Here is a 10,051-nt window from a genome sequence, read left to right as displayed (position 1 = left end):
TGATCAATCGGTCAATTGATTAATTGATTGATTGACTGATTAATTTTCAGGTACCGCCTGGGGTTCTGTCGGTTTTGCACCGTGAAGTATACGTCAAGCACCAGTGAACTGGACAACATGTTTATCCACCTCACCAACGTGTCCATACAGAAACATGGGGTCAGGACATAATACACCAACTTTCAGTCTGTACTTGTAAAGTAGAGCTGTAGACGTAGTAAATTACAGACAGTGTGGTCTGGTTTCTACTCAGGATTGTTGATACTAGTAAGTGGGGGCCTGCATGCCCTTTTTCGCAAGGCGTAATCAGGCCTTTTAGTCTTTGTAATCAGTAGGCAACCTCCCAAAAAATCAATGTAATCTGTTAATAGTCTTATAGTAATAGTACATAAGCTGCAAACAGTAAAGTCGTAATCAGCTATGAGACTTAATTTGTAATTGGTGGCAGAAAATAATTTTGTGTAATTCCTAATCACTACCCATGCAGGCCCTCCTCTAGGAACAGATGTTAAGAAGGTCTCTTGTCTGCAGTTCATGGAAGAATTGCTGTGTGGTGTACATTGCATGTAGCTAACACTTAGCATGTAACACCTACATGGCTCTATAACGGTGAAGGTGCTGGAGTGCATGGAAATGGAAAGATTTAGTTGATTTCATTCTTTTTTTTTTGTGAGAAATTTCACAACATGTATATATTTGGACTGTTTTAGAATAATTGTATTTTTCTGTTCTACCAGGATGAATACAACAATGTCCACGGGGGAAAATGGACCATCAAGAACATGAGACTATTTCTGGAAGGGACACGAGGGAAAGAGGTTTGTATCTTACACAGTTACTCCCAATTCATCTACCACCATTCTTAATATGGACCTTTCTTCTTTGGCTAAAGTATATCTCATATCTAGATGAGCAAAATAAACATTGTGTATATATGTTGTGGATCATGTTTTTACTATTGCTTACACAAATGAAAATACAAACATCAGCTTCAGTGTGTTTGCTTTAATAATTATTATGGTTTATTCCAATAGGTGACAGACAAGTTGTTTGATGACATCAACTGGTTGACAGTCCACTCTCTCAAGGCCGTCTCAGTGAGTCTCTTCTTTACAGCTAGTTAGAAAAGGGCATTGTAAGGCCACACCAATTCTATTTCTTGGTTAATGGATTTTTCTAGAAAAATAAACGGAGCGGGCGGGCGAAAAATAAATAAAAATAAAAACAGGCCTAGGCATCCTATTATGGCCCCAAAATGGTACGATAGGAGCCATGAAGTCAACACACCAGGCTGGTTCAAAATTTAAACAATGAATTTTGAACTTTGAATAATACCATTGCATTGAAAGATGGAATAACTGTAACAACTAGGAAGAAAAGGACTGTTTTCAACTGTTCAGGGCAAAATATGAGCATTTTGCAGTTGATTCTTAATTTTTTTTTTTTTTTTGCATATCAGAAAAAAATGAAGCGGGCAAAGCCGTTAACCAAGAAATTAAATTGGTGTGGCCTTACAGCTAGTTAGAAAAGGGCATTGTAGTGGTTGTCTACATGTACATGTTGTGTAGTCTAAAGTCTAATAAGGAATGGTACACCTGACTGTGTTTCAGTTAAATGCAGAATAAGTTCATGTTGACCATATTTCAGGATGTTGACAGTGGTGAACACCAAACAGTGTCAAATGATTTTAAAAAGCCTAGATCTGTGTCCACAGGGTGTGATGGCTAATGACAGACACTGTTTTGAGTGTTATGGGTAAGTTACTACATGTACTTTTTCTAACAGCGAGTATATCCTTAATAATAGTTTTGTGCAGTGCATTGTTGTGAATCGTTTTTGACACAAATTTGGTATAATGATAATTTCTTGATTCTTACTGTTTTTTTTCAGATATGACATCATCATAGACAACAACTTGAAGCCATGGCTGATTGAGGTTGGTCTTTTTTTTAAAGCATCAAATTCAAATTAATAAAAAAAGCTACATATTAGTTACCATTTACTGGTATTTGAACAAAAAGGGAAAAAAGGTCAGTTTGCTTGGCTTCACCTATGATGTTAGATTTGTCAAGTTTCTATCAGTAAGTCAAGTCCTGAAATTGATTTTCAATTGATTAATCTCAAAAAAGTCCTATGAACGAATGTATTTTATCTCCACAGGGCTCTATCCCAGATTCTTGAATTTTTTTTTCCAATCAGCCCAGGTTCTTGTTCAGATCTAGTGAGGAGGCAGCCCCCCCCCCCCCCCCAGGAAATTTTGGATTTTGAAGCTTTTGAAATTAATGCAATTTCCTGAATTTTGAGAGGCAAATTATGTCGTTGAGAGTGTTTTATACTTTTGCCCAAGATTTTTGTCGATTTTGTCCATCAAGCTTGACAGATTGGTTGAAACATTTTGCTGTCACACACCACAAAGTTCTGACAGTAAAACAGGCACAGGCTAGAGCCCTGGTCCCCCCATACTGATATGCACTGCTTCTCTTCCCTCCCAGGTGAATGCCTCCCCCTCCCTCACCTCCACTACTGCAGCAGACCGCATCATGAAGTACAACCTCATTAACGACTCTCTCAACATCGTCATGCCTAACGGGGAACTGCCTGAGTAAGCCTCAGATCTTTACTGGTACATCTGTAGTGGTAAAAATAGAGAAGGATCTGCAAATATATATATATATATATATATATATATATATTATTCATTTATAATGTCTAGCACTATTTAGTATTTGTCAGATACATGTACATCGATGCCATTGTACTGAATTAGGTCACACCACCTTAATTTTATGGATGACATCCGCGCGCGCATTGATTTTCGCCTGTTCTCAACAAAAAAAAAATATCACGTCCTCCGAGGCTCTAGTCCATCGTAGATAGCGACAATACGGAGCCGGTGGATGGAACTCTGCAGGATGGCACTCAGGCTGCCGAAGCTCCACGACTCAAGAACTCAGTTCATGCCTACAGTGCCGAATTACAATTTCCACAAAAAGCCAGCATGTGCCGGCTTGTGGTATACTAGTACATCGCTAAGTACTGCCGCAAATTCACAACAACAGCTTTGCATTCCTGTGGCTTAGTTGCATTTTGTTTTTGGCCAGAATTTTTTTTTATTCGCCCACGCGCACTAGTTTGGTGGTCTTCAGAGGATGTCATCCATAAAATTAAGTTGGTGTGGCCTTAGATGAAAACATCCCAAACCACTCTGACAAATTCATACATCCTTTATCTGTAAATAATTCCATCAAGTTGGTGAATGATTGAAAAGCTTGAAGTTCTGTATTCACAGCCACTTGTTCAACTGTCTGTCATTTTCTTTATCAGGGCAATTGTGACTTGTTATCTTATGTTTGGAACTTAGGTCCCCATAAGTTAATGAAGGGTAATGTGCTATTAATAATAGTTTCTAATATCATCTTCCTGTATCTGTTAACAGTGTGAGGTGGAACAAAGTTCCCCCAAAGGAGGCTCTAGGAAACTTTGACCTACTGTAAGTATACAATGGTAGTAAACTTATATTAAAAGTACAAACAACACACTACAGTCATTTATATTTTTCATTAAAAAAACTAACTAAATATTTTATATTTTCCACTAAATAACTAATTAAGTTACTTGTTCCAAACAATATTCAGGTGCAAGATTTTTAATTGCATTTACAGCAGCACCAAGGGAATGACTATACTTAAAGGGAAAAACTATACTTCAATATTTGAAAAGCTTTATTCACAGCCACTTGTTCAACTGTCTGTCATCTTTATCAGGGCAATTTTACTCGTTATCTTAATATATATTATTTTTGTAATAACCGTTATATACACCAAAAAGCAGTTACTCAAGCAACTGGATATGATTTTGGAATTTCATATCCAGTTGCTTGAGTATTACTACTAACTGCTTTTTGGCGTATATTATTACCTGGATGTCTAACCTTCATCGACATTATGATTGTACTTATAGACCTGTACTCTATAACATTGCCCAACGTTGTGTAGGTATGATGAGGACCTGGCACAGGCAGACATCCTGGAGAGGGACACCAAGAGTCGGCTGGGGGTGAGTGTGGGCAGCCGGGGCAGGGACACCAAGTCTTCCTTCACTGGGAGGCCTCCACCAACAACATGGAAGTAGGGATGAGACACACAACACTACAGAATAGAGGCAGAATGGAGGCACCAAGTCTTCTTTTCCTGGCAGACCTTCTGCCAACCACATGGAAGTACATGTAGACTTGACTACAAAATGCAGGCAGAATAGAGGCACCAAGTCTGTCACAGGGAGACCTCCACCAACTACATTAACAATACTACAGAATGCAAGACCATCTTGTCTCATTAAAAATAGGAATGAGACAAGGAATACTTAGTACTTCAAATTGCAAGCCTGTGTCTACCACCTAGACATAGGATCATAGGATAGGCACAGGTAACACTACAAAATACAGACAGAATAGACTGAGAGACACAATGTCTTCTATCACACTTGGAGACCTCCACCAACTACATGGAGGTAGGAATGAGACAAGGAGCACTGCAAAATACAGACAGGCCTCTGCCTACCACGTGGAATATATGAAACTTTGAAAGGGGCAAGCAGCACTTGTCTACAAAATACAGACAGAGGAGAGACCTAGTCTTCTATCATTGGCAGACCACTGACCACCACGGAAGTAGAAAAAGGACAAGGAACACTGCAAAATAGACTTAATACACCAAGGCTTCCATCACAGGCAGATCTTTAAATACCAACTGAAAATAGGAATGGACAAGAAACACAGATTGTAAAATATAGACAGAACTTTGCCTACTGCATGGTAGTAGAAAAGGAACAAAGTATAACATGTACACTGAAAAATACAGTCAGTATACAAGCTACTTCATGCCCTTCTCTACCAAGCATTATTGTCTATCATATAGATAATGTTGGTGGGTCCTTTGGGACTTAAGGGATGCTCTGTTCTCTCAGAACATCTTTGTTTAGGCCACACCCACTCAAAGGGAGACAGGTCCTGACTTGCATGTTCAGTGACTGGCTGTAGGGAGGATATGACTGAATGTGTATATTACACAGTTACATATTAACTGTATCATCCAATGCCTTGACAGGTACTGTAGTAGTACTAGTAATAGTAGAAGACTGCAGGTTGATTAATTTCATATTTGAAAGTATTGGCGGCCTTGAAACTGAATTGTAGCATTTGTTTTGAGTTGTTTAATATAGATCTATCCATCTGTCAATGCATGTGTCTCACTGTCTCTCTAACAGTTACAGTATGTATGTAACATCATACAATGTATATGGATTTGCCATTGCATGATGTACAATGGCTGATGAAAGTTGGCTTTAAATAATTGTGTTGAATGTTATGATATTTTACATGTATATGTTTGCTTCATAAACTAAGTGTGTAAATTTCTGTGTTGTCGCACACCAATGTGACTCATGATTGTGTACAGAGAGCATTTTATGTAAAACAGGGACTGGTGACTATGTTTAATAGTAAATTAGAAAATTATTGCTCTTGTAAAAGTCTTCAACAAGGATATTGTGTGTACAAATATGATCACTGTATGTATATTAAACTTCCAAACACCTGTATCTGTATTTGTATAGTTGGTATAACTGCCCTTCGGCTTAAAACCCGTCATATATTCAGAACCTTCCCTCAACCACAAAAGTCACCGGGTCTAGGAAATCAAGGAAGAAAACATGGGAAATCTTAGGTCATAGGCCCAAATTACTAGCTGATATCTTACCTCAGGTTGTGGACCAAGTTCACAGTATTTGTTCAGTGTATGTAATTATGATTCTCAGAAATCTTTCAACAGACCGAGTTTGGTGTGTTGTGATCGGGCAACAGACTGATTGAGTAGACAGTGTATGTTGTAAAATAGTTTACAAAACAATAATTCAACAAAAACGAGGTAGCCTACTGCCTGTAATGTATTTAGGCGACGTCAGGTGTTTTTTCTACTACATGCCATAGTCAGCAATAGAGCTGTTATACTTGATCACAAAGGTGTGTTATGGAGACTAGATTCTATTATTACTCCGTGAAGGAGGTCAGGACCTCCGGACGGAGTGTTGTGAAGAGCTGTTTTTTCGTGTTCGCAGTCAAAACACTGGGTTCTCTTTGTGTTATTGGCACGCAATTTTATACGCCGTCTATGGATGATGCACGAATGTGTATTTTTGCCGTTGCTGCTTTCGCGGTCAATGTAATATTGCAGATGCACCCCTACAATTGTGAGGCAAATTGGAATGGTCCAGAAAAACACGTTGTTTGGAATAGCAAGGGGGGGTGGAGCTACCCCGGTATTCAGAGACAGAATTCCTTCTCACCTTTCTCGGTTAATATGTTGACTTGTTCACACATATAATGTACATAAAGAACATGCCATGTAAACATATTACATGTATTCACTGGCCCCCACACACATACACAAAAATGCACACACAAACACACACATACAAAATACACACACAAACACACATGCACACACAGACACGCACACACACACACACAAAACACACAAGCACACACACACATGCACACACACCCACATACTACACACACACACATACACACACACACACAAACAAACACAGAGCACACACACACTGACAATACAAAGATTTCATAAACACCAGGTGACATACAAAACAATAGGTCTAAACAAAACTTTTCATCATGTTTAGAAATATTAGCTTTCTATGAGAAACAAAACACAAAATGTTAATCATGACTTTTTACAATTTATCAGATTCTATTTTTTGAAATTAAAATGTTACTTTTTTTTTTCAAATCATTAACTGTACTCTGAATGAATACAACCAAACCAGTAAAATGATTTTAGGAATAGATCCTCCTGACTACATTATTCTCATCAAATCATTAGTAATATTCAACTTACACCAGAATCTATTATATGTAATCCTATCAGACTGTCTTACATGTATCTGTAATTATTAATACTATAATATATAACATTGTATAAACCCTTAACAACCGAGTGTTTTGTCTTCAGACTACATAATTACATGAGACTATTCTATATTAATATTTAGTATTTATAGTTATTACATGTATCTATTATGTAAATGACTGTATCTTAAACATAACTCTGTGACATTCAGGCTGGTTGTTTATTTTGTCTTATTATTATTACTATAAGTATTATTTTTAATCTTAATTTAAGGGTAGGAGTTTTGAAAATTTTCAGAATCTATTTACATGTAACGTTAGGTCCTTCTGAGTGACTGTCTTACATTTATCTCTTTATATAATATATATAAAGGATGTACGAGCTGAGAGTGTTTTGACATTCAGGCTGGTTGTTTGTCTAATTGGTTTTTTTATCTTAAGTGTGGGAATTAAATCTTTTGGTTGTTAAAAACTTTCAGAATCTGTTTATGTCCTTCTAAGTGACTGGTAGTGATGTGAAGTGTCATCTCCATTGTCAGGCCGATTCCTGCTCGTTGTCAAAGTTTGGTAGGTGTGCTCAGGGATATTGTCATACCCAGTAGCACTGGCTGTGCGGGGAGGGGGGACTGGGGGAGGTTCATTGTTGCTTCTGACAGGTGGTCGGAGGGCCTGCCCTCTACTACTGGCGGTTTGGCTTGGAACTGCACCTCTTGGAGGAGGCTGCACATCTTCATAAGGTTCAAACTGGAAGGAAGCTGGCCGTGGGACGAGATGGGGGTTTCTGACATACGAGGAGAGACCTCTAGCAGTTTGCATCAGAACTGCACCTGTTGGAGGAGGCTGCACATTTTCATAAGGCTCAAACTGGGAGGAGGGTGGCTGTGGGATGAGATGTGGGTTTCTGACATCCGAGGATAGTCTAATACATGTAGATTGGGCTTGAGTTGTCAGATCCTGCCCATTGGTTATCACAGTAGCTGTGGTGTTGGTGTTGTTAAAAACAACGCTGAAGTCTGGGCGTTTCGGAGGACCCTGGTTGTTTCTCGTGCACCAGAAAGCAAGAATGATGCCTCCGATGAGAAGGGTACCGGCTACCGAACCACAGACAGCACCAAGGAGTATAGGCAGGGAGAAACTGGGGGAAGGTTGTTTTGAAGGTGATGGGACAACGGAAACATGTGAAGAGAAAGAGGTTGTAGATTCATAGTAAGTGTTGCTTTCTTGGCTGTTTAAAGGTGTTGAAACAGTTGTGGGGACTGTCTGTAGATCTATGACCATGGTGGCAAAAGTGGAGCCAGCTGGGTTTACAGCAATACAGACATACAGACCAGCATCTGCTGCTGTAACATTGGTGATGGTGATGGTACCATTTGCATCTAGTGTAGCGTTCAGTCCAGATGGGAGAATGACTGTGATGTCTGGTGTGGGGATTCCTGATGCTTCACAAACGAAATACAGTGTATCTCCATGATACATAGTCATGTTGTCAACTCTCTCAAACCTCGCAATTGTTGGAAGTATGCCACTTGACATCATATCGTCAGGGCTGATATCTATAAGCTTTTGCCCATTGAGGTGTTCAGGTTGGGAACAATTTATCTGGTTTTCAAATGGGTAAGACCCTGTCATTTTCAACCTGAACTCAACCATTCTACAGTCACACTGCCAGGGGTTGTTGTCAATGTTTATGTCAGAGATGGTTGTGAGTATGTCATAGGCCAGAGAGGGAAGAGTTGTCATTTGGTTGTTGTCAAGGTAAAGAGTAGAAATTTGATTTCTTGACAACTCTTCAAAGGGAAACATTGTGATGGTGTTGTTAGACAATCTGAGGCTGCTTAGAAACGTTAAATTAACAAGTAAGTTGTTGGGAATTGCTTGAATATGGTTGTTCTCTAGGTTTAGGTACCTTAGATGTGGCGTTGGATTGAAAGTTCCATTCTGAATATCAGTGATTTCATTATCCGACAGACGTAGGGTCTCCAAGAATTCTGGCCCTGTGAACATGTCAGATCCGAGGCTTGTGAGGCGGTTTTGGGAGAGATCTAAAAGGGTCAGGTAGGACAGGTGATGGAATGCCTGGCTATTGATGGTAGAGATGTGGTTCCCCTGAAGCTCTACAGCTCTTAACCACCAATAATGTGAGAAATCAGACTGACTTAAATTTGTGATTCGATTATATCCCAAATGCAAGTAAACGATGGTTGTCGGCAGGTCCTGAGGAATGCTGGTGAGGTTCTGTCTGCTGCAGAAGCAGAAATAGTCAAAGTCACACCTGCAGGATTCTGTTGTCCCCAACGCCTTAAGGATGACCAGGAGGAACATCAGCACACCTGCTGGGTTCTTAAACATCATGGTGCACCTGTACTGGTACAAGATGTAAGACGTGACATACATGTACGTGTATACATAGACGGACACTATTCATTGCATACATACTTACATCATTATACATTTTTTAACCCTTTTCAACACAAAACTAATCTTCAAAAGAAAAAAATTGAGTTTGTACTTTGTGCATAAAAGGATCAATCTCACCCCAATACTGTTGTAAAAATCGATGCAAGACTGCACTTGGGCCGTCAGACCTGGAAGTGATGATCCATTATGAGTTATTGTTATTGAACTGCAGCAACTGTTACACTGTAGCAAAAATGCAGCATTCCCATGTTATATTATGAGGAAGGAAGACTTTTGAAAGTGAGCTATCATTTTCGACATGATGTTGTTACAAGTGCCCATGTAAAATTCAAGTTTCCAATTCATAAATTATCATAAGAAGGTCCTTCTTTTACCCCAAGGCTAAACTTTAAAGATCAATGTAACAAAATAGCTTACAGAGGTCAATACTTGTGTGTAATGTTTACCATCATTACAAAATTTCTACTAAGTTCACATATAAAACTAACCTTTCAAAGCAAGCTGGACCCTGGTCTTCTGGACACTTTCTTGCCAGGAAAACTTGTGGATCTTCTCTACTTCCTTAAAGGCTTGGAGATCTTCTCTGGGTCTTAGTATTGTGCCTATAGGATAGCTGTGTGGTTACACCTAGTGCTATGTGAGAAACAGCAGTGACTAACCCAGTCACTCTTGAACCACTTGAACCTTTAAGTTCTTCTTTTTACGCCT

The 10,051-nt window shown here is 39.1% G+C and overlaps 2 protein-coding genes across 2 annotated transcripts in view; one reads left to right on the top strand and one right to left on the bottom strand.

The window, feature by feature from the left end:
* LOC109475087 (probable tubulin polyglutamylase TTLL1) overlaps positions 1-5,869 on the top strand; it is a 20,231-nt gene extending 14,362 nt beyond the window's left edge. Inside the window, exons 7-14 of the mRNA XM_019775630.1 lie at positions 51-159; positions 738-818; positions 1,035-1,097; positions 1,715-1,755; positions 1,891-1,936; positions 2,493-2,602; positions 3,437-3,490; positions 3,996-5,869. Of these exons, the coding sequence (XP_019631189.1) occupies positions 51-159; positions 738-818; positions 1,035-1,097; positions 1,715-1,755; positions 1,891-1,936; positions 2,493-2,602; positions 3,437-3,490; positions 3,996-4,131 (640 nt within the window). The 3' untranslated portion in view covers positions 4,132-5,869. The remainder of the gene's footprint in view (positions 1-50; positions 160-737; positions 819-1,034; positions 1,098-1,714; positions 1,756-1,890; positions 1,937-2,492; positions 2,603-3,436; positions 3,491-3,995) is intronic.
* A 1,542-nt stretch (positions 5,870-7,411) lies between these two features.
* Positions 7,412-8,929, bottom strand: LOC109475084 (leucine-rich repeat and immunoglobulin-like domain-containing nogo receptor-interacting protein 1). Its single transcript, XM_019775627.1, has 2 exons — positions 8,832-8,929; positions 7,412-8,759 (listed from the first exon to the last, which is right to left on the bottom strand). Exons 1-2 carry the CDS (start codon positions 8,927-8,929, stop codon positions 7,412-7,414), a joined length of 1,446 nt encoding a protein of 481 aa, XP_019631186.1.
* Positions 8,930-10,051: the final 1,122 nt, after the last annotated feature.

Source organism: Branchiostoma belcheri, unplaced genomic scaffold (genome assembly GCF_001625305.1).
Source record: "Branchiostoma belcheri isolate BF01 breed outbred unplaced genomic scaffold, Haploidv18h27 scaffold326, whole genome shotgun sequence".
Taxonomy (NCBI): domain Eukaryota; kingdom Metazoa; phylum Chordata; class Leptocardii; order Amphioxiformes; family Branchiostomatidae; genus Branchiostoma; species Branchiostoma belcheri.
Note: the sequence above shows the minus strand (reverse complement) of the source record. Positions and strands in the feature narration are given on the sequence as shown.